Source organism: Dromiciops gliroides, chromosome 1 (genome assembly GCF_019393635.1).
Source record: "Dromiciops gliroides isolate mDroGli1 chromosome 1, mDroGli1.pri, whole genome shotgun sequence".
In the NCBI taxonomy this organism is placed as follows: Eukaryota; Metazoa; Chordata; class Mammalia; order Microbiotheria; family Microbiotheriidae; genus Dromiciops; species Dromiciops gliroides.
In genome coordinates, this window is record NC_057861.1 from 223904763 (window position 1) to 223930449 (window position 25687).

Consider the following 25687-nt stretch of genomic DNA (forward strand, 5'->3'; position numbering starts at 1 on the left):
AAATAGAATTTTGTTTTCCAAAATATATGTAAAAACAAAATTTTATCAATTAAAAAAAAAAAATTGTGTTCCAACTTCTCTTCCCCCATCCATCCCCCCCCCACGAGAACTCAAGCAATTCAAAATAAGTTATACATGAGTAGTCATGAAAAAATTCCCATATTAGGTAGTTGTGAGAGAAAACAGTCAAAAAAAGCAAAACTTCAGATTAAGGAATTGTCAAAGAGGAAAAGAAAAAAAATTTTTTAAAAAATGTGTTTCCATCTGTTTTCAGATACTATCAGTTCTTTCTCTGCAGATGGGCTGCAATCTTCATAAGTCCTTCAGGGTTATATTGGATCATTGCCTTGCTGAAGATAACCACATGCTTTCCAGCAGATCATCCCCCACTATTGCTGTTATTTTGTATACAGTACATTTCACTCTGCTTCAGTTCATGTAGGTCTTTCCAGGTTTTTCTGATAGTATCCTGTTCATCATAATCTGTATGTTGTACCTTCAGCCTGACAGAGAATTTTCTTCATAAAAGCCCATCAAAGTAGGTACCATACATTTTGCCATTATAATCAATCATCATAACTATTTCCCTTCATCCCACTCCCTTCCCATGACATTTACTCTATCTTCTTTTTACCTATTCCTCCTCAAAAGTGTTTTAATTCTATGCTCTCCCTTGCTCTGCACTCCCTTTTTTCACCTTTCCTTCCTTATCCTCTTCCCCATCTACTTTCCTACAGGGTTAAATAGATTACTCCTCCCAATTGGGTATGAAAGCTATTCCCTCCATGAGCCCACTCCAATGAGATCAAGGTCCCTGAGCTAATTCTGTGTTCTAAATTTTTCTTCCTCCCTCCTCAGCCCTCCCTATGTGATCAAGCAATTCAATGTCATACTTGTGCAGTAATGCAGAACATCTTCATCTTCCTCGAAAGTGTTTTGCTTTTTACTGCTCTCTCCCCGAATCTGCCCTTTCCTCCTTCCCTTCTTTCCCCCCTCCCCTTTTCTCCTTCCCCTCCCTCAGGAAAAAAATATATTACTATACCTACTTGAGTATGTACGTTAGTCCTTCTTTGAGCCAATTCTGATGATATTAAGGTTCACTCACTCCCCAACTCCTTCCCCCTCTTGTCTTCTCCTCCATAAGCTATTTTCTTGTTTCCTTCATGTGAACTACCTCTCCTCAGATCATCTCTCCCCTTCTCCCTCCCCCAGTTTATTCCTCCTACACCTCAACCCTATTTTAATGATGTCATCATGGATTAGTTAGGTGGCACAGTGGACAAAGCACCAGCCCAGGACCCAGGAGGCCCCAAGCCCAAATCCAGCCCCAGACATAAGACACCCCACCCTGTCTACCCCACAAAAACCAAAACATAAATGCTTTACAGATATCATCCCTTCATATTCAATTCAGACCTGTGTCTTCTGTGAATTCCTTGCTGAGATAGATCTTATGAGTTCGAAGTATTATCTTCCCATGTAGGAATGTAAACAGTTTGATCTTTTAATATCCCTCATGAAGTCTTTTTCCTGTTTATCTTTTTATGCTTCTCCAGGGTCTTGTATATGAAAGTCAAATTTTCTATTCAGTTCAGGTCTTTTCATTACAAATGCTTGAAAGACCTCTTTCTCATTGAAATCCCATTTTTGCCTCTGAAAGATTACACTCAGTTTTGCTGGGTAGGTGCTTTTTGGCTGAAGTCCCAGTTCCTTTGCCCTCTGGAATATCATATTCCATGCCCTTCTGTCTTTTAATGTAGAAGCTGCTATATCTTGCTTTATCCTTATTGGGGCTCCACAGTACTTGAATTCCTTTTTTTCTAGCTGCTTGCAGTATTTTCTCCTTGACCTGGGAGTTCTGGAATTTGGCTATAATATTCCTGGAGGTTTTCCTTTTGGGATCTCTTTCAGGAGGTGATCGGTGGATTCTTTCAATTTCTATTTTAGCTTCTGCTTCTAGAATATCAGGGCAATTTTCCCTCACAATCTCTTGGAGGATGGTGTCTAAGCTCTTGTTTTGATCATGGTTTTCAGGTAGTCCAATGATTTTCAAATTCTCTCTCCTAGATTTATTTTCCAGGTCAGCTGTTTTTCCAAGGAGATATTTCACATTGCCCTCTATTTTTTCATTCAATTGGATTTGCTTTACTGTGTCTTGGTTTCTCATGAGGTCACTAGCTTCCATTTGTTCAACCCTAATTCTTAGGCAGTCACTTTCATCAGATAGTTTTTTAATCTCCTTTTCCATTTGGCTTTTCAAACTGTTGACTTTTTTCTCATGACTCTCCTGCATCGCTCTCATTTCTCTTTCCATTACTTCCTCTCTTTCTCTACATCTTCTATTTCTCCTACTTTCTCTTCAAAGTCCCTTTTGAGAGCTTCCATGGCCTGAGACCAGTTCATATTTTTCTTGGAAGCTTTGGATGTCGGAGCTTTGACCCTGTTATTATCTTCTTCTGAGGTTGTACTGTGGTCTACCTTACCCCCAAAGAAGTTTTCGATGGTTTTCTGCCTTCTCTGCCTACTCATCCTGGCTTACTATTTCTTGGCTTTTAACTCCTTCTTAAAGTGTGGCGCTGCTAACAGGACATACTGTTCCAGCTACAGCGTGGCCCAGGGAATGGTTGAGCTTCTTTTCAGCCTGCCTGGCCTCCCTTTCATTTGATTTTAAACTCTCCACTGGGAGGTGGGGTAGGGGTGGGGCTGCTTCTCAGCTCCGCTCCTGTTCCCAGCTTCAGAGGGTCCCAGGTGTTTTGGTTTGAGGGGAGGGCCCCCCCCCCCCCCAGGTTTTACTCTCACCTGGCCTGTTCTCAGGTCTGGAGATAACCTCAGGCCTACTTACTAAGCAACCAACCAGCAAAGCTTTCTGTAGTGTGGTTTTTAGCTTTGATGAGCCTGCCTGCTCCCCTCCCGCCTTCACGCTGCTCAGGATTTCTTCCTGGTTGCCCATTGGGGTAGGACAGTCTCCCCCCCCCCCCAGCTGTTCAACCCAACTGTGCGCTCAGTTCCAGAAGACGCTGGTGCTGCAACTGATTCAGAGGCACTGGGGCAAATTCCTCAGGCAGGTGTCTGGTGTGTTGGCCTGATTGCGGAGTTAGGCTTTATTCATGGCCCAGCACAGCCCCCTGAAATCTATCTATTGCTGGAGAAAACTCTCAGCCCATATTTTTGTGTGTTTTTCTGCTCCAAGGGTCCTTTTATTGCTATTATTGGGGTGATTGTATCAGGAGCTCTATGAGTTTAATGTCTTTCCTCCGCCATCTTGGCTCTGCCCCTCAGAAATAAATTTAGATTAGCATTTTATGTCAAATATAATAAGCTCCAAGTGGATATTCTAATAATCCAATGGATCTATTATCTCATGGATGTGGATAACCTCTCTAATAATGCAGATAACAATTCACTGATGCTTGGGGATGCTATGTAACTCTTGGCCTCATTTTCTTTTTTTTTGGTAAGGCAATTGGGGTTAAGTGACTTGCCCAGGGTCACACAGCTAGTAAGTGTTAAGTGTCTGAGGCTGGATTTGAACTCAGGTACTCCTGAATCCAGGGCCGGTGCTTTATCCACTGCGCCACCTAGCTGCCTCTTGGCCTCATTTTCTGTAGTGAGGTACAACCAGTATGCTGAGGAATTTCCTTTTTGACTTGTCATGACAAAGATACCAATGAAACACTAAGGGCTAAAAACTGTTGTCTTTCATTCTTGCCATGGATCCTGATCATCTTTCCAGATTAAAAAAGAAAAAGTTATTTTACTTTGGACTTAACACTAAATAAAATTAGCATTTCTATTTACATAACAGAACAGAAAAAGAGGCTTGTACATGCATGTACATTCAACTCTATTAAGTACATCTTGCTTCTTTTTTTTAGTATTTAATAAATTCAACTTGTAACTTTCAAAGCTGACTTGCGTATCTTTGATCCTATCACAAGGGAAGCAGAATGCTTTATTACTGGTCCCCCTGAAAATTTGGTTAGGAATTATTGATTTCCTTTACAATATTATTGTATAAATTGTTCTTTTCATTCTGCTATATTCTCAATATCAGTTTATACAAGTCTTCCTAGGTTTCTTTGAAATAATCTTTTTTTTTTGGTTATTTCTTATAGTGCAGTAATATTTTATTACACCCATGTGTCATGATTTGTTTAGTCACTGCCCATGGGCTGCTCATTAAAAAAATACCCAATATTTATTTAATTACAACCTTTATTAAAGAGATAGACCTTTGTTTAAAGGAGAAGTTTGGGGTTATTAAAATAACAGCAATTTCTGTTTATTTAATAAAAATTTTTATGGATGTCTTTTGTTTTTTTAATTTTATCATAGTTTCCCCCACCATTCTTCTCCTTTATCCTCTTTCTTCTAGAGAACTATCCTTTATAGTAAATAGTATTTTTAAAGGCAAAAAAAAAATCAGTCAACCAATCAATACATTGTTAAAGTCCAAAAAACACATGTAATTTGTAACCACCATATGATGATTCATCTCCTATCTGTGCATTTGCACTGGCTGTTTTTCATGCCTGAATTCTTGCAATTTACCTTTTCTTGTCCCCTTTAGAATCTCTGGCTTCTTTTAAGAGTTAACCTAAGAGGGGCAGCTATAGGGAAGGATTGCCAGTGGATGGAGCATCGGCCCTGAAATCAGGAGGATCCAAGTTCAAATCTGGACTCAGACACTTAACACATACTAGCTGTGTGACCCTGGGCAAGTCACTTAACCCAAATTGCTTCACCAAAAAGAAAAAAAAAAGAGTTAATTTAAGAGTCACTTCCCTGTAAGCTTTTCCATGTTCCCCTATCTGTTAGTATCTTCCCCTCAAAGGCTACCTCCAGCCTCTTCTTTATTTATCTTTTAGGTATGGATATTTCCTCACCTATTAAAATGTAAACTTTGCAAAGGCAGGTACTGAATTTTTTAAAGCAAAATTTGTATTTGATTCTGTATTAAAATGTCCAAGGAAAGTAGAAAGCATGTATTTACATGGAGTGTGTAGAGTGGATACTTATTTATTTTCCTCTCAAACTCCTTTTTCCAGGGTTCCATTCCTTCTACAGGCCTAAGAAAAAAAGATTAGAAGGGACAGAGATGGGAAGGTCATCAGGAGAGCAAACAGCAGAGATCATGAGAAGGCCAGAATCTAGTATCAAGCCTGATTAAACTGAATATCTTGGATGGGACAACCTGAGTGACTTTTGGCTACAAGGATCACTTTTGCTTTCTCTTTGCTCCCCCCATGTTTAATATAATCTCTGACACAAAGTAGGTACTTGATAAATGCTTGTTGACTTGACTCAAATAGTGCATTATTAGCGTTTAATGAATGTTACCTGTTTTAGGCTGTCTTGGTTTTTTTCTTGTTTTGGCAAATGATTATAGTAAAATTTCTGTAAATATTGCCATAACTGGAATCAATGTCCTTTACTCCAACCTCTTCTCTTTTTTTCAGGGTTACTTTTTTTTTTTTTTTTGCAGGGCAATGAGGGTTAAGTGACTTGCCCAGGATCACACAGCTGGTAAATGTCAAGTGTCTGAGGCCGGATTTGAACTCAGGTACTCCTGAATCCAGGGCCGGTGCTTTTATCCACTGTGCCACCTAGCCGCCCCCAGGGTTACTTTTATAGGTTTGGTTAGAACTTTTAACTGCAAGCTGTATCTTTTTTTTTTCTTTTATTTCTTTACATTTTGTTTATTTTTTTCTTTCTCCTTGGTTTGTAATGTTAACTTTTGCTTTAACAAGTCAGTGACCTGACTGTACACAGAAATTATCTTCATACTATATAGTGATATGCAATTTCCTGATTATTAAATGCATGCAATTCCATTTGGGGGAGAATGTTATATGCTGCTTTCCATGCATAGCACCTTCTAATTCTTGTCCTGAAGAAAGTTTGTGATATACAGAATTTTAATTTCTGTGTAGTCAAAAGGTCATTGGCCTCTCTCATCCCCGAATCCTGAACCATATTTTCCAGCACAATTTTCCCTGTCTTCACTTATGAAGTTAGGACCATTCTACTAGGCCTATTGATTTCTCTCCTGGAGAAGAGACTTCTCAGGAAATGAGGTGCTGAACAAAAAGCTCTATGTGGATGTTAACACAGTGTGTCTGTAGCATGCTTTAAAGCCCAGAGACTGGATCAGACAGTTAAGAATCAAATTAGAAATACAAAAAAGGATTAAGGATGCTTTCACTTTTCCCCTTTCCTTTGTTAATAGTGTATTTCCAGCACTTTAAAACTATTTAAGAAACCAAAGCTATCTCTGTGGAGTGAGCCTGGACTCTGGGAAAATTTAAGATAATACTTCACAAAGTCCAGCTAAGGCCCCGAGAAGGAGTCTAACGAATTTAGGGAATGTTAGGTTCTCTATCCTTTCTTTTTCTTCTTTTTTTCTTAACTCCTTTGCCATTCTAACCATGTATAATACGCACAGATCTCAAAGTATAGTTCTACAGACAGAGATAACAGATACAAGTTTGTATTTCTACTATTCACTGTGCTAGAATCTCTGGTGATTGAGGAAAACAAACATCACTGATACAAACTGGCATTAAATCCTTCCCTATAGAAAATTAAAAAGATTGGAAGTTCTTTTTGGTTCTGTGCCCTTCATGAGACATCTGACACCAAAAGTGATACCCAGGTATCCAGTGTAAATCCTATCTGAGATGCTCATAGCCTCTCCCAAATCCTCAAAGCATTCTCTATTTCATGCTCATCTGAGGCCTTGGATGATTATAAAGAATATTTTCCAATAAATCTCACCTGTAGGGGCAGCTAGGTGGCGCAGTGGATAGAGCACTGGCCCTGGATTCAGGAGGACCTGAGTTCAAAGCCAGCCTCGGACACTTAACACTTAACTAGCTGTGTGACCCTAGGCAAGTCACTTAGCCCCAATTGCCTCACAAAAAAAAAAAAAAAAATCTCACCTGTATAAGCACAGTTTGTACATGGCTTCTCATTAATTCTCTTCCCTAGTGTGGCTGATGAATTCCAACAAAAATATTTATTTGGAAAAACATTTGTTGCTAAATGATAGGGAATTATTGATAGGCGCGATATCAGTAAAAAGATCAAGCCAATACTATGATAAGGCTGGAAAAGGCTTGGACTATGCTAAGTCAACATACTAGCAAGGGGAGAAGGAAGGTGCTATAGCAATATAGTTTTACAAAATGCATTTCTGGTGGTGAAGACCTAAATGAAGCAAGCCACGTCTACTGTTAAAATAACAGAGTAAATAGTCAACTTCTTCCTGAAAATTTATTCCGTCTATTTAATGTTCAGCAGAGATTCAGAATATATCAATATTTATTAAGCAATTGATGAGCTTCCCCTTGATTTCCAATTCTTTGTCACCACAAAAAGAGTTGCTATAAATATTTTTGTACAAACAAGTCCTTTTCCTTTGATTTCTTTGGACTACAGACTTATTGGTATTGCCACATCAAAAGGTATGCAGAGTTTTATAGCCCTTTGTGGGTACTTCCAAATTATTCTCCAGAATGGTTGGACTACTTCATAATTCCATGAACAATGCATTAGTGTCTCAATCTGACCATATCCCCTCTAGCATTTGTCATCTTCCTTTTCTGTGATGTTAGGCAATCTGATAGGTGTGAGGTAGCACTTCAGAGTGGTTTGTTTTTATTTTTGTTTTTTTTGTGAGGCAGTTGGGGTTAAGTGACTTGCCCAGGGTCACACAGCTAATAAGTGTTAAGTGTCTGAGACTGGATTTGAACTCGGGTACTCCTGAATCCAGGGCCAGTGCTTTATCCACTGTACCATCTAGCTGCCCCCTTCAGAGTGTTTTTAATTTACATTTCTCTAATCAGTGATTTATAGTATTTTTTCATGTGACTATTGATTTCTTCTTTTGAAAACTACTTGTACATGTCCTTTGACCATTTATCAACTGGCAAATGGATTTTATTTCATAAATTTGGTTCAGTTCCCTATGTATTTGAGAAATGAAGCCTTTATCAGAGACACTCGCTATAAAATATTTTCCCCCAGTTTTGTTTTCCTTCTAATTTTGGCTACACTACTTTTATTTGTGCAAAAGCTTTTTGATTTTATGTAATCCAAATTATCCATTTTACTTACCATGATCCTTTCTATCTATTGTTTGGTCTTAAACTCTTCCCTTGTCCATAGATCTGACAGGTACATTTTTCTGTGCTCTCCTAACTTACTGATGATAATACTCTTTATGTCTAAATTATGCATCCATTTTTACATTATCTTGGTATATGGTATGAGATGTTGATCTATGCCTAGTTCCTTCCAAACTGCTTTCCATTTTTCCCAGAAATTTTTGTCAAATGGTGAGTTTTTAACCTCCAAAGTTTGGATCTTTGGGTTTATCAAACACTAAGCTACTGTAGTCACTTACTACTGTGTATCATGTACCTAATCTATTTCATTGATTGATCACTCTATTTATTAGCCAGTGCCAGATTGTTTTGATGATTACTGAATGCTTCCCTATTCTAAGAATTTTAATCCTCTAGTTTAGACATGTATATTAATATTGCCAGAATTCATTTTTAAAGAAATTAAATATATATAACCAACAAAACTTTATGAATCTGATTATAAAACACTCATTGAAGAAATAAAAACAGACCTAAACAATTGGAGAAACATTAATTTCTCATAGGCAGGTCACATTAATACAATAAAAATTATAATCTAAATGATTATCTAAACTAATTTACTAATTCAATGCTATATCAATCAGACTCCCAAAAGAATATGTTATAAAGCTAGAAAAAAGAATAATGAAACTCACACTCTCAAGAGTAATAATGGGAATATACAAGAGTAATATTGGGAAGGAAAGGGTTTCTAAAGTATGAGCTCTCAAACTCTACTTCATATCAATAATCATTAATTTGGTACTGATAAAAAAACTGATCAGTGGAACTGATTTGTTATCTTACATACGAAAATTAACATAATATCATAGTTCAATAAACTTAAAAATGATATATTTGGGGAGGACTCACTATTTGACAAAAACTGTTGGGAAAACTTGATGGCAGAAACTAAAGTTAGACCAACTCTTCACACACACACACACACACACACACACACACACACACACACACACACACACACACGGTAAGTTCCAAATTGATATATGACCTAGACATAAAAGGTCACATCGTAAAAAAATTAAAGGAGTAAGGAAGAAATAACCTTTTGGATCTATAGATAGGGGAAGAATTCATGACTAATCCAGTGATAGAGAGGATCACACAAAATAATATGGAAAATTTTGATTGTTAAAAATTTAAGTTTTTGCACAAAAAATTTAATGTGAGAAACACTTGAAGGTAAATGGGAAAAATATTTCCAAAAAGTTTCTCTGATAAAGGTATAATTTCCAACCTATAAAAGGAAATTATAAAAATTTCTAAGACAATTCCTCAGTAGATAAATGGTCAGAGGATAAAAGAGAGTAATTTTTAAAGGAAAAAATTAAAACTATCAACAATTATATGAGAAAATGCTCAAAATAACTAATGACTTAGAGAAACAAAAATTAAAGTAACTCTGGGAATCTACCTCACACTTATCAGACCAGCAAATATAATTAAAGAGGAGAATGACAAATATTGGAGGGACTGTGGGAAAACAGGTAAATTTAGACCATTGTTGGTAGAGCTATGAATTGGTTCAGTCATTCTGAAAAGCAATCTAGAACTAGTCCTAGTAAGTTACTAAATTTTGCATAATCTTTGAGCAGCTATTCTACTACTAGGCCTATACCCAAAAAAATCAAAGAAAGAAGAAAAGGATATAAGTGTACAAAAGTATTTAGAGCAAGTTTTTTCATATTAGTCAAAAACTGCAAACTAAGGTGGTGTCCTATTGGGGAAGAGCCAAACAAATTGTGGCATAAGGGTGTAAAGGAATATTATTATGTCATAAGAAATGATGAAATGGACAATTTCAGAGAAAACTGGGAAGACCTTTATGAAATGATGAAAAGTGAAAAGAGCAGAGTTATGCAATGATAACAACATCATAGAAAAAAGTAACTTTGAAAGACATTAGAACTCTATCCATACAATGATAAAACAGGAGTCCAAAAGAGTGAAGATAAAACACAAAAGCATACCACTTGCCCCCTGGCAGAGGTGACAAATTTGAAATGCAGAATGAGATATACATTTTTAGACATAGCTGATAGGGAAATCTTTTTTGCTGGACCTATGTAGGTATGGATTGAGGGATTTGTTTTTTAGTTTAGATTAGTTTTTATTTTTTAAATTTGCTCAATGGGAGGTGGGGTGAAAGGTAAATGGAAAGGACAGTATCATAAAAAACCCAAAAGCATTATAAAAGGGGGGGAAGGGAGGAAAAGAACCTAACTGCACAAAAATATTTATAGCTGCTCTACTTATAATAGAACACTATCCCTTTTCTGTAATCGCCACCCCCCCCCCCCAACCTGGCAAAAACCTCTATCTCCAACAACTACAGAAGAGCTGAATAAGTTATCATGTAGTAATGCAATGGAATAATATGCCCTAGAAATAGAAAAGGTATATATTTGTTCTGGAGTCAGAAGGTCTGGGTTCCAAAATGTAGAGTTTTGAACACTGTACTGTTTAATATTTATTATGTAATATTATAATATCATCTATTTTTAAAATCATTGTGAAAATTCACCATATTCAATATGTATACAGACATGTTTAGAGTTAACAATGAAGAGTAACTTGTAATACCATATACAATATTTTGCTATTAAATATATATGAAATACTAAGAAAAATGAATCATTTTCTACATTTTAGATATACAGGTATTTTGAGAGTTCTCTGTGTCACTTTTCAAAGAAGAAAATCTCTCTGGAAATTGGGAAATACAACATATTCTTTTTACTAACAAAGATTTCTCGTTTATATAGAAATCTCATCTTTTAGAGCTTTAGGGATTTAAGCATTAAACCCTTTGGAAGCCTGGAATTTATGGTATTTATGAAAATTCAATTACCAAAACAAATGGGTCTTAATTATATTATGGTATTACTAGGGTTCTGAAAATATTAAAACAAAAATATTGACAAAACTGTTTAAATTGTCAGATATAATAGTTACTTTATAAAGAGGATATGCCAGTCCCAAAAAGGACATGAAGAAGAATTAAGCAACTTATATAGAAGTTCCAAATATTTTCTGGGCTAAATATGATGCTTGAAATCTTGGTCTATTGTCTATTATACTTACATCTCTGTGCCCACTACTAGCCGAATCATGGAGTGGTGTGTCATCATCTAATCCCTGTGTGTTAACATCTGCTCCAGCTGCTATAAGAACCTTAGCAACATCGTAGTATCCAACATTACAAGCTTCATGTAGTGGTGTCCAACCTAAAGTTAAAATTTTTAATTAATATTAAGCCACTATGTATGAAAATAATACAAAACATATGAATACAAGCATATAATAACATATAATTCTTTAAAGTTTGCAAAACATTTCAAATGTATTATTACAACCCTGTGAGGCAGGCATACTTATTTTCATTTTACAGATAAGGAAACTGAGGTTAAAAGATTTACTCATAGTTATTAAATGTTTGGGATGGGATTTAAGTTTAGGCCTTCCTGACTTGAAATTCTGCACTCTATACACTATACTATCTTGATGCCTGCACATAGATATCATTCATTCATACATATACTATATATATATATATATATATATATATATATATATATATGTAAACAGCTATATGTATATACACACATACGCACATACATATGGGGTATAAAAACATACATATACACATACCCCATCCTGCCCAGACCTACTTTTTTCTGTTTTCTTGGGGGTTTTGTTTTTTGTTTTTGTTTGTTTGTTTTGCTGAGGCAATTGGGGTTAAGTGACTTGCCTAGGGTCACACAGCTAGTAATTGTTAAGTGTCTGAGGCCAGATTTGAACTCAGGTCCTCCTGAATCCAAGGCTGTCACTCTATCCACTGCTCCACCTAGCTGCCCCTTCTTCTGTTTTCTTAAACAGCATAACCAAGAAAAAGGTAATATAGAAAAAGCTAATTGAAAACATTATCACATGCAAACATTAGGAAAACCTTAGAAAGCTTCATTTATGTAGGTAAATGATCATATTCTTTCTATCTATCTATCTATCTATCTATCTATCTATCTATCTATTTTTTTGGTGAGGCAGTTGGGTTTAAGTGACTTGCCCAGGGTCACACAGCTAGTAATTGTTAAGTGTCTGAGGCCAGATTTGAACTCAGGTCTTCCTGAATCCAGGGCCGGTACTCTATCCACTGTGCCACCTAGCTGCCCCGATCATATTCTATATTAATTTCCTAGGCTAAAAATTGTTTTTTTTTAAACTAGGAAATGCTAATTAATCAAAATTTTCAAAATAAACACCTTGACCATTACAAATTTTGTGTAAGGTAAAAAAATAACCAGCTGAAAGTAAATAAACTGAGAGGATACTTGCAAGAAGAGTGAAATGAGCAGAAAGGTAAGTTAAAACCTTTTTGGTTTAAATTTTATTATATATTTAGCTTGGGCTGTCTTTATTTTAAGTAAGACAAAACTCTGCTTGGAGGAAATGACAATGAACCAAATTCATTTTTTTTACATTGACACAGTGTTACATAATGGATAAAGAGGCAGCCCTGAAGCTAGGAAAACCTGGTTTCAAATCCCACTGGACAATGATTAACAGGTGGTATGACCCTAGACAGACACTGAAGCACTCAGGGAGCCCCATGCCTTTCTCTAAACCTTGCCAATTTCCATCACTACACTAAATTTCCTCGATGGGAGTTCTTTCTACCAATGAAATGAGAGGTGCAGTAAAAAAAAAAAAATTAGTAATTTAAACTTTGGAAGGGCTGATATATTTATCTTACTTTATGTGAAGGCTTAGATGAGCAGTTACTAAGTATAAATGACATTTCAGGAGGATTATCAAGGCTACTTAAACTCCCACTTTCCCCTAACTCAAGTAATTTAAAATGCAAAGAATACTGTTGCAAATAAGTTTCATCCTAATCATTAAAAAAGGTCTACCTGGACCTCAGTTTAAAAACTTTTTGTCAGTCATTAGCTTAAATTAGCATTTTAAATGAACAAAAACGCCTTTCTTTGAAAAGAGTTGATTCTCTCTGAGCTTTCACAACTTTAAAAAAATTGCCCATTTATACTAGAAACTAAAATTCACTCCACTAAGTCATGTGAATTTTTTGTTGCTGTTTGCCCTTTGTTCTCAAAGAGGAAGGTGACATTGGGAGGTGATGTCATGACTTGCAGTGAATTGGATTTAAGTGAGGGAGGGCTGTGCAGTCACCAGCCTCACTCCTCCAGAGCCATCTGGGCCAGTAGCAAGATAAATACATCAGGATGACTGGAGATGGCACTGGATGTGTGAAGCAATTGGGGTTAAGTGACTTGCCCAGAATCACACAGCTATTAGGTGCCAAGTGTCTGAGGCCTCATTTGAAGTCAGGTCCTCCTAACTCCTGGGCCAGTGTCCTATCCACTGTGCCACCTAGCTGCCCTAATCCATGTGAACAATGCCAAATAAAATATGTGTGTGTATTTAACTTCAAGGTATTTACATTTACATGGTAGGGGCAGGAGCTTATTTATATTACATAGAGAAGTGAAAAGAAAACATATACAAAATTATCTCTGGTGGGGAAGAAGGATTTGAGAATGGCAAAGATATTAATCACTTGGGAGATCAGGACAGGCCTCTTAAAGAAAAGGGCACTTGGACTGAGTCTTGAAGGAAGCTAGGAATTCTTTATTTTTTAAAAAAATTTATTAATTAGTTAATTTTTTCAGGGCAATGAGGGTTAAGTGACTTGCTCAGGGTCACACAGCTAGTAAGTGTTAAGCATCTGAATCTGGATTTGAACTCAGGTCCTTTTGAATCCAGGGTCAATGCTTTATCCACTGCGCCACCTAGCTGCCCCTTAGGAATTCTAATAGAGGTGAGGAGACAGGAAATTCTAGGTAAAGGGATAAGTCTATGTAAAAGGCATACCAGCTGATCAATAAACATTTATTAAGTGCCTACTACATGCCAAGTGCTGGGGAACTAAGACCAATGACAGTTCCTATTCTCAAGAAATTCACAGTCTAATGGGGAAGAAGATGGTATGATGTATGTTGGGAACTACATAAGTAGGTCAGTTTGGCTAGAAAGTAAAGTTTGAAGGGACACGTGATAAACGTGGCTAGAACCACATTTTGAAGAGTTTTAAATACAAAGCTGATGACACTACCACAATGCCTGAGTGCAGTGCAGCCACAGGAGATAGATACTTGGCTAGTGGACCATGATGGGAAATTTAGGCAAGGGAGCTTTGCTCAGCTAAATCAATCTGAGGTGTCCTCAATGTCTATCCTTATTGAATATATTTTTCCTGTTATGGCTAAGTAAAAATCTTTTTTGTTAGCTGTTAATGACCTACAAGAGTCTCATTTTATTCCAATGTCAAACTGAAACTACCAGAGGACTGGCTTGAGTCAGGCCCAGTGTAGAACACCTAGGTTCATGAGGTGACTTCTACCTCCAAGGGTGTGTCTATATTATGAGTAGAGATGTAGGTTTTAGGATTCTCTTGGTCTTTGAGGATCTTCAAAGGGCTGGATCCTCAGGGTCCTCTATGACATTTGCTGACAAAGTACAATGGACTTTAGAGATCCTGTGCCTGGGGTGTCCCAGTCTGAATTCTGCCTGGGCTTCTTTGTTTCTAAGATCCACACTGGGATTTTTGACCACCCTGGGGCTTTCTTATGGGAGTTCTATGCTTTTGCCACCTCTGAACATTGACTCTTGTAGGCACAGATATCTTTGTTTTGCCTATGCTAGTATTGACTTTTTCTTTTTTTTGGAGGGTCCCTTTCTGTGTGTTTCTGTATTCCTTTTTTTGCAGTTCAAGGGGGAAAGGAGACGAAATCATGTACTATGGTTTCTCACTGGATGTCTTGATCACTTTATTTTGCTGCTATGTTTAGGTTTTTGCTGCAATAAGCATATGGAATCTAGACTGCCTGCCTGTCTCTGTTCAGATGGCCACCTTAGTCAGAAGTCCTCTGCAATATTTTTTTAATTACAAATTAAGGAAGCAAATAACGATTGGCATATATGATAGTATAGATAGAAATTGTTAGTATATATTCAGGTACCGGTATATTAACTTTGAACTGCCAACTTACCTGCAAAATCTTTCACATTCACATTTGCCCCTAAACTTATTAGCTCTTTGACTTGTTTCACATCTCCTCGAATAGCTGCCATGTGCAAAGGTGTCTCCCCACGCTCATTTCTTTTATTAACTTTGTCTTTTTGTCGAGATGAGGAACTGGGAGTCTTCTTTTGCGATGCTGGTGTTGTCTGTGAAGGATGATTTGGGGTGGAATCTGTAAGTAAAAAGAAAGTCAAAGTAAAAACTGGGACTTATGAGACTTGTTTAGCTTTGGGATATTAGAAGACTTCAACAAACAGTAGTGAAGCCTTGATAGGAATGAACGAAGTGCACATAATCTTGTGGTTCTATCATGAGAACTCTTCACATAGCTCTTCATACTTTAACTTCTTTGGATTTTTTTTTTGGAGCTTCTTTGAAAGATGGTTTAACTATACGCTAAAAGATTTTCCTTTAGCGTTATAAAATTACATGTGAGCTGATTTAAAGAAATACTATGAAATAATTGAGGTATAAGACTTAAAGATATTACATCAAAGCATCAAGTATAATAAAAGGAGCTAAGAATGTTAGTAACTCCTTCTGGGCTTGTTCCTTCAACAAGTGTGTTAAGATTTACCTTCAGGGGCAGCTTTGTGGCACAGTGGATAAAGCACCAGCCCTGGATTCAGGAGAACCTGAATTCAAATCCGACCTCAGACACTTGACATTTACTAGCTGTGTGACCCTGGGCAAGTCACTTAACCCTCATTGCCCTGCCCCCCACCCCCCAAAAAAGATTCACCTTCGAGAAATCTATGTCCTAGCTGATGTAGCTATGTGTCAGCCATAAGGAGTTTGTAGTATGTTACCAGTGATGGCATAAAATTAATTACTGAAGATCTGTATAACCATAAAAGGAATTAGACTGGTCATGAAAGGAGAATGAAAGACAATGACAAATACACAAACCAAGTGATATATACATAATCCTGAAGCAATACAGAAATAGAAAGGAAGACTTTCATCAAGTTGTGTATATCTTTTGTGATACATAAAAGAGAAATAGTATATGAACTGCACAGCAATAGAAAACACAAAAGAGTTGCACTCTGTGTCACAACATGATGAGACATTAAAGTAGAAATTTAGTAGAGCTGAGGATTTTAACATCTTTAAAATACAACTTAGAACTCTTTAGAAGACTAATCAAAATATCCATGAAGAAAATTGCTATGTACCTCTTTAAAGCAAACTCCTCTGTGTATTTTAATAGCTATAGAAAAATGCTGTTAAGAAATAAAACTGAACAATATTCTTGCTATTCATAAATTTGCTAACATATACAAATATCATAAAATACTTATCATGCCAAATGCAAAGAAATTGAAATAACTTTAGGCAAAACAGAAATAAAATTCAAATAAATAGAAATAGAACTCAGATCTGCAAGTTTATCTGTGGACTAACAGGAAATCAGATATTTTTAAAGTTTTCTACTAAAATGCTTGAATAGATCTATGACCTCATTGATAAAGGTATTCCCATCAACAGTACAGATTGCAATCTATGCATGCTTACCAGCTCTTTATTCTTTGCCCATGTTCTCCCACAAGTCTAGTTTAGAGTATCCCATCCTGTTAGTTACTAAAATTCCTTTAGGGGATGTTTGACATTAACAGGATACCAATGAAGTGTGGGTACTATTCATTAGGTATCTCTAACTCACCATGCTATTGTTCTATTTCTTATATTCAAATATTTCCTCGAAGGAACCCTTTATATTACTACTCCTTAATAACTGTAACTTTTATGGTATGCTCTTTAATATAAGGGGACACAACCAATTTGATTTTTTTGTGGAATATGGCATAAGATGTTGGTCTAAACCTAATTTCTTCCAGACTGTTTTCCAAATTTCCCAGCAGCTATGGACATAGAGGAAGTTCTTTAAGTAATTTATGTTTTCAGGTTTATTGTCTAAGTCTCTTTATTGATGCCTTTTTCTATTTTTTAAACCCTGCTCCATAATATAGTCTGAGGTCTGAAGATGATATTTTCCTTCCTCCCCCACATCTAATTTCCCTGATGGTCTCCATCTTTTATTTCACCAAATGAATTTTGTTATTATTATATATCATGTTCTATCATTTTTATAGTTTGATATAGCATTAAAACTATAACTCTGGTAGCCATTTTTATATTGTAATGTTTAGCCATGAGAACTGATTATTCCTTCAATTTGTTATTTAAGGAGTACTTTGAAATTGAATTTACATAAGCATTTTGTGTATTTTTGGTAAATTGATCTCCAAATATTTTATGCCATTTGTAGTAATTTTGAATCAAATTTTCCCATTATTGTCAATGGATTTTGTAATTATTTTGTAATTTTGTAATTATTATTTTTGATGACTGATTTTTGAGGGTCTATTTTATAGCCTGGCACTTTGCTGAAGCTATTGTCTTAATTCATCTTTGCTGACTCCCTAGGATTTTCTAAGTAAACTATTATCTCCTTCATAATTGTAATGTGCTACCATCTTCTTAAGCCTTTTTATTGAGCTATTTGTAATCTCAATTCCAATTCTGGGGAAACTATGGTGTATTTCATGATTTACTATCTTACAACACTGGAAGAATATTAGTATTAAAAACATGTTTACATAAAACATGTCTATAATTTCCAAAGGCCAAATCTAGCCACTCTCTTCCTGTTCAATTGTGAGACTAATTCATTGTCCATTTGCAATACTTCTCAGATCTATATATACAACTTCATTCTCTTTCCTAAACCAAGTCTGGTCTACTGCACGTTTCAAACTGGATGTCCCAGAGATTATCTTGAACTCAAAATATCTTTCATCCATACTCCAAACTCCTCTGTTTTTTGTTTTGTTCTTCACTTCATCCCAAACTTCCCTATTTCTCTCCAAGGCACTACCATTCTTCTAGTCTCCTAGGTTCATAGCCTCAGTATTATTTATCTTGGACTTTTCTTCACTCTATATTATCCAGTCAGCTGCCAATTCTTGCTGTTTCTACCTTCATATCATTTGCATCAGACCCATCTTTCTATTCACACAGCTACCAACTTAGTTCAGACTTTGATTACTTCTCACCTAGATTATAACAACCTCCTAACTGCCTCAAATCAACTTATCTTCCAATTATCCCTGGATGTAACTCCCCATTCCACACTCTAATATACAAACAAACCAGTTTTATCTCTGCTTTTCACATAAGATATTCCATCTTCCATCTCCATGCTTTTACACTGACCATATCCTTTACCTGAAATGCACACTCTCCTTTATCACTGCTTCACAGAATCCCTCTCTTCCTTTAAGATGTAGTTCAGGAGCCATCTTTTACATAAAGCCTCAACTACAGTGTCCTCACTCTGAAAATCTTACTTGTATTTAAGTACTCTATTACATATTTGTATTAACTTTATATTTATGTTGCATGTTTTTATATGTCCCTGTTTTCTCCCCATTAGAATGTACATCCATTACAAATAGATTGTTTCATTCTTTGTACTCATATCCTCAGTGCCTAGCATTGTTCCTAGCAATTAGCAGGTGCCTGATAAACACTTGTTGATTTATTGACCTAAATTTGATGGATTTAAGGTTGTCAAAACTTCAGAGTTGTTTTAATCTGAATCTCTATTAACAGTGATTTAGAACATATTTTTCTATGGTTGCTAACAGTTCTTTTCAAAATTACCTTCTTGAATTCTTTGATGACTTATCTATTGGGGAACAACTCTTTGTATAGATGATTTTTTTTACAACAGACCATACCTTTAGAATCATGCAACTAATTGAAGATTTTAGAGAATACAAGTATATTATTATGGGATTAATAGAAAAAAACTGAATTATGCTTCTTTCTCATGATAGCATTAGTAGGAAGCTAATGAACTGAATGATGGAAATGTTCAAATTTCGAAATGATTTCATGAAAACTTTAAAAAAATCTGATGTAATTTGCAAAAAAAAAAATCTGATGTATTTGTAGGAAAAATCACATAGCACTTTTATGTATTACTGAAAGAAAATGAATTAAATTTTCTTGCTCTACTACTACTGATAGTACATTAATACATTTTAGAATTCTTAGAGGTTGTTTAATCTTTTAAGATATAAAAACAGGGGGCAGCTAAGTGGTGCAGTGGATAAAGCACTGGCCTTGGATTCAGGAGGACCTGAGTTCAAATCCAGCCTCAGACACTTGACACTTAACTAGCTGTGTGACCCTGAGCAAGTCACTTAACCCTCATTGCCCCGCAAAAATTAAAAAAACAAAAACAAAAATGAAAACAATACAAATAAAATATTTGAAATATACACACTAATTTCAAAATGCTAAAAGCAATTGCAGGAAAAGGTACGTACATTTAAAGTTTATTTTAATGTATAAACATAGGACTAAGTGTTACTGAGGAAAACCAAAGGCGTAATTTATAGAATTTAAAGTTATCACCTGGACTGTTGTCTCTTGCTGTCATCTGCATTACAAGGGCCATCTGTTTACGTTCAGATAATGGGTAACCAAAAAGAATGCTAACAGGTGTTGTTTTCTTATTTCCAGCCTCCTTTTTGGATTTCTTCTTCTCTGGGCCTTCTTTTTCTGGAAATATTAATACATATGCATGATTATGAAACAGTTAAGTATTCAAAGAAAAAAGAGTAAATAGATCTTTAAAAACTATTTAAGCTATTAAAGTTTAAAATGGTACTGAGACTTTTGGAACATCCTGTACATGTGCATAAGAAATGAAAACTTCTGTCTGAAGTTTCAGAAGCACCGTTTTTATCTGAGTACAAAGTACACTTTAATATAGAAATCACTTATTAAAGAATAAAAGCATCTTTGGAACTGAAAGCTTCTTAAAGATTTTTAACTTTGTTCAGAGTTCACAGACAAAATATATCAGCTAAATTATTTTGAGAACATTTTGCATTTTAATGATTTATTCTATAACATTTTAACAGCCTCAAACAATAGTTCCTTTCCCTATTTCTTAATTTTACATAATCTTCCTTGCTTTTGATAATCTACAATCTTTCCCCCCTTACCTGTTGTCCTAGCAAGCTACACACACACACACACACACACACACACACACACACACACACTGTATTTTTCTTTGAATTTGATAACCTTACAATTTCAGTTGTTTTGATAATAAACCTCTTCCACGTTTTCAGAAACCAAGAATTCAAGACATTTTAGGCAAATTTTTACCATGAGGAATAATTATAGCAAGTCCCAGGTGTAAGAATGTGATTATGGATGGCTTAGTATAAATTATGGAATGTCTTAGGTAAAGGTTGCAGATCCTTTTTCAATATTCAGGGTGGCTAAGTGCTACTCCCTAGCTAATATTCATGGAAGTTCAAGAACTTCAAGGACAAGGACATTTATAAATAACTTGTTCTGAATAATAACAAACACATAGGGCTGCTTAAAGAACAGATTTTTTTGGAGGGGGTTCTCTTGGAACTTCTAGGTTTTACAAGGCTTTAAGAACCAAGTCATGGAACTGTCTAGCTTTCTGAATCAAGAGCCACTTGGGCACAGGAGACAAAGTCAGATGGTCCATCTAGTGGGGGAAAAATTCCAAATGTAAGACAAGGAAAGAGGTTGGAAGTTTTTGTAATTGTATACTGCTTAATATTACCCTTCCTCGGAGAAACTGTGGGCAGCAGTTTCCTATCCTCAAAATACTGACTGCTCCTTGTACTGATTAGGTTGGTGTTAGCTTCTACATCCTATAATTATGACTCTTCCCTCCAAACCAGACTGAAGGGCAAGGTAATTCAATATGAAATATATAAGGAAATAAAGTACAGAAAAATCTGTACTCTAGTGGCAAAAGGTAAGGTTTTGGGACCTTTTGTACTGGAAGGATTATGGATCCAAGAAATAGATCTAGAAGCCTGCTAACTACATACGCTGAGATTGGTTCACACCTTCCACTGAATAGATCTCGGTAAGCCAAAGTACATCTCCACTTTCCCAGGAAAAAGGTACTTTGTGTAGGATTGGGGGGGGGGAAGAAACATGATTAGAAAGAGTAGGGGCAACCAGGTGGTGCAATGGAGTCAGGAGGACCCGAGTTTAAATCCAGCCTCAGACACTTGACACTTAGTAGTTGTGTGACCCTGGGCAAGTCACTTGACCACAATTGCCTCACCAAAAGAGAAAGAAAGAATACTAGATTTTGGTGACAGAATTCCTGGGTGCAAATCCTGGTTCTATCATTTACTAGTTGTGTAATGTTGCATATAAGATTTCTTATATTTCTTATCTGTAAAACAATGGTCTTGTATTAGATGATCATTAAGGTGACTTCCAGATCAAACATGATAGGATTCTGGAATGGTATCCCTTATCTTGTAGGAATAAGACCCCGATGGGGATGAGAGTGGAAGAGTGAAAGAAAAGGAAAATCATTATAACTCAGTAGTCTAGAGAGCCTACCATCTTTGCTAAGAATATTTTTCTGCTTACAGGATACCCATGGTAAAGGAGCTCATATAAGCCTACCAGATTTTGAGGCCCTAAAGGAATTTTGGTTCCTTTAAGAACTGGGAAGGGGCAGCTAGGTGGTGCAGTGGATAAAACACCAGCCTTGGACTGAGGAGGACCTGAGTTAAAATCCAGCCTTAGACACTTGACACAAGCTGTGTGACCCTGGGCAAGTCACTTAACCCTCATTGTCCTGCAGGAAGGAAAGAAGGAAGGAAGGAAGGAAGGAAGGAAGGAAAGAAAGAAAGACAACAAAAAAGAACTGGGAAGTATACCAATATTAGAGTAGGATTGTCCCACCACCCAAGAAAAAGCTATTAAAATAATTTATTCACCCTGTAGACTCCTGTACAGCTTAAGTTATCCATTTTCTGATTACTTTATGTCTTCATCATGAACCATATGGTGACTCTCCCTATAATCTGCTTTGACCATACCTTACCTGATATCTTTTCCTGTAGCTCTGCTTATATCCCGACCCATACCAGACAAGTCTGGTATTTCATCACAACCTAGTGACTAGATATAAATTGGGCTTAGATCCTACTTTTGTTTACTCCAGAACATATCTTATTTGCACCTGTACTCACATCCATCTCTATAGTCACAGGAGCTAATTAGATATATCTATGTAGAACTACTTCATTCTCATTCAAATATTATAACTTTGTTTTCATGTCAGTGAGTACTTAGTTTGATGCTATTGAACAGTGAGCTACTCCTCTAGATGAAGTTAAACACTTAAAAGATCACATTAATTCTTCCAACGTGCCATTTTGTAGATTAGAGTACTATGAAATGGAACTCTAATGACCTAGAAAAATTAATGGGTCTCCCAGATCCCAGAACAGTTAGCCAAGGGGCAGTGGTACAAACTCATCAATCATTTAACTCTATCTTGATGTAATTTTCTTCTAAAAATATTCTTTATATAATAAGGTTCAATTACCATAAGTCTGTACAAATTATATATATTTTCAATTCCTGTTCAATGTTTCTCATTTTTTCTGTTATTTCTAAAATCCTTGAACCACTTAAAAAAATCTTTGTGCAAATGATAAATTCTTAGTATATTATTTTCTATTTATCTGTATATAGTCTGTTAAAATATATTTTTGTCATCTCCCTCAAATTTTTTTTTTTTAGGCAATTGGGGTTGTGACTTGCCCAGGGTCACACAGCTAGTAAGTGTTAAGTGTCCAAGGCCAGATTTGAACTCAGGTCCTTCTGACTCCAGGGCCGGTGCTCTATCCACTGTGCCACCTACCTGCCTCTCAAATTGTTTTTTTGCCTCTTTTTGTATCCTCGGTGCATAGCATAGTGCCTGGCACGTAGTAGGTGCTTAAAAATGAGAGTATATTATAAAATGCAAAATGGATGATTTTGATTACATTAAATTAAAAAATTTTTGTACAAACAGAAGCAATGCATCCAAAATTAGAAGGGAGACAGAAAGCTGGGAAACAATTTTTGTGGTCAGTACTTCTGATAAAGGCCTCATCTCTAAAATATATAGGGAACTAAATCAAATGTATAAGAATCCAAGTCATTCCCCAATTGAGAAATGGTCAAAGGATATGAACAGGCAGTTTTCTGATGAAGAAACCAAAGTTATCTATTCCGATATGAAAAAATGCTCTAAATCTCTAATGATTAGAGAGATGCAAATTAAAACAACTCTGAGGTACCACCTGACACCTATCAGATTGGCTAAAATGACAAAAAAGGAAAATAATAAATGTTGGAGAAGCTGTGGGAAAATTGGAACACTAATGCATTGTTGGTGGAGCTGTGAACTGATCCAACCATTCTGGAGAGCAATTTGGAATTGTGCCCAAAGGGCGATAAAACTGTGCATACACTTTGACCCAGCAATACCACTTTTGGGTCTTTTTCCCAAAGAAATCATGGAAAGGAGAAAGGGACCCACATGTACAAAAATATTTATAGCTGCTCTTTATGTGGTGGCAAGGAATTGGAAGTTGAGGGGAATGCCCATCAATTGGGGAATGGCTGGACAAGTTGTGGTATATGAATACAATGGAATACTATTGTGCTGTAAGAAATGATGAGCAGGAGGAGTTCAGAGAAACCTGGAGGGTCTTGTGTGGGCTGATGATGAGTGAGATGAGCAGAACCAGAAGAACATTGTACACAGTATCATCAACATTGAGTGTTGATCTACTGTGATGGACTATATTCTTCTCACCAATGCAATGGTACAGAAGAGTTCCAGGGAACTCATGATAGAAGAGGATCTCCAAATCCAAGAAAAAAAAAAAAAAAAAGAACTGTTGAGTATAGATGCTGAATGAACCACACTATTTCTTTTGTTTTTGGTGCTGTTGTTTTTTCTATTTTGAGGTTTTTCATCATTGCTCTGATTTTTCTCTTATAACATGACTAATGCAGAAATAGGATTAATGTTATTATGTGTACCTATATAACCTATTTCAGATTACCTGCTGTCTAGGGGAGGGGAGGGAGGGAGAAAAATCTGAAATTGGAAAGCTTGTATAAACAAAAGTGGAGAACTATCTTTACATGTAACGGGAAAAAAATAAAATATTTTATTAATTAAAAAAAATAAAATAAATGAGTACTGATTATTTATCCTAATTTTGAGATCATTAACAAAATTAAAAATACTAAACAAATCCTTTTAGAAGCATGGCATTAGATACTTTAAGTCTAAATGATTTTTATTTTCTAATAATTTTGTTAATGACTTTGTTACTTACCTACTATTTTTTTTTTTTGGAGGGACAATGAGGGTTAAGTGACTTGCCCAGGGTCACAAAGCTAGTAAATGTCAAGTGTCTGAGGCTGGATTTGAACTCAGATCCTCCTGAATCCAGGGCCAGTGCTTTATCCACTACACCACCTAGCTGCGACACTTACCTACTTTTTTTTTTTTTTTTAAGTGAGGCAATTGGGGTTAAGTGACTTGCCCATGGTCGCACAGCTAGTAAGTGTTAAGTGTCTGAGGCCAAATTTGAACTCAGGTCCTCCTGACTCCAGGGCCGGTGCTCTATCCACTGTGCCATCTAGCTGCCCCACTTACCTACTATTAATGAACATAAATAATATGTATGCCTTTGCAATAAATTTCAATGCTAATAAACTTAAATCTAAGGAAATGTAACTAATTTAAAAAAAATTTTTTTTTAGTAAGGCAATTGGGGTTAAGTGACTTGCCCAGGGTCATACAGCTAGTTAAGTGTCTGAGGCTGGATTTGAACTCAGGTACTCCTGATTCCAGGGCCGGTGCTCTATCCACTGCGCCACCTAGCTGCCCCTAATTTATTTTTAAATCATTAAAATAATCAAAATTAGTTATAATGTATCAGAATGTTATCAACCATTTATGTTTTGTTTGAATAAAATCTAACAAGTAGAGAATTTTAAAATAAGGTTTAATATTTCCTTTAAAGGACTTTTATCATATTTTAATCAAATCTATACTTTCAGCTTTTATTTTCTCATTTTCAAAATGACATCTATTTGATTGTAAAATGTTTTTAAAATAAAAATATGGATTTTGGAAAACAGAATATAGCATGTATTCAAGCGCAAATTCAAATCTGCATGATAGGAATGATGCTTAGGGTCTTGCTTGCCTTCAATATTCTATATTTGAAGTATCACGGATACATATAAAGCCTAAGACTACATAGCAACAGAGAAAATATCCCTGTTATTCATTTGAATTCTGTTTTTCCTTCATTTGGTTATTGGCCTTAACAATTTATCTGATTTAATATTTTGGGGGTAATTAGCACATAACAGCTATTAATAAAAGTTTGGTGATTAAGGTAAAAAACACATATAAAAATCATCTATATATCATGTTGAGAAGTATCTAATAATAATGATAATAACTAACACATATAGTATTTACTGTGTGCCAAATACTGTGTGAAGTGTTTTACAA

At 35.8% G+C, this 25687-nt stretch overlaps 1 protein-coding gene across 5 annotated transcripts in view; it reads right to left on the bottom strand.

Moving 5' to 3' along the window:
* The window catches only part of ANKRD12 (ankyrin repeat domain 12), a 176203-nt gene that overhangs the window by 57158 nt on the left and 93358 nt on the right, over positions 1 to 25687 (bottom strand). For all 5 annotated transcript variants that reach the window (XR_006355615.1, XM_043994086.1, XM_043993907.1 and 2 more), the window contains 3 exons: positions 19702 to 19848; positions 15242 to 15445; positions 11256 to 11398 (listed from right to left, as the gene is read on the bottom strand). Coding sequence is in view for 4 of the 5 variants with exons in the window: in XM_043994086.1 (XP_043850021.1) it covers positions 11256 to 11398; positions 15242 to 15445; positions 19702 to 19848 (494 nt within the window). In the remaining variant the exon portion in view is untranslated. The remainder of the gene's footprint in view (positions 1 to 11255; positions 11399 to 15241; positions 15446 to 19701; positions 19849 to 25687) is intronic.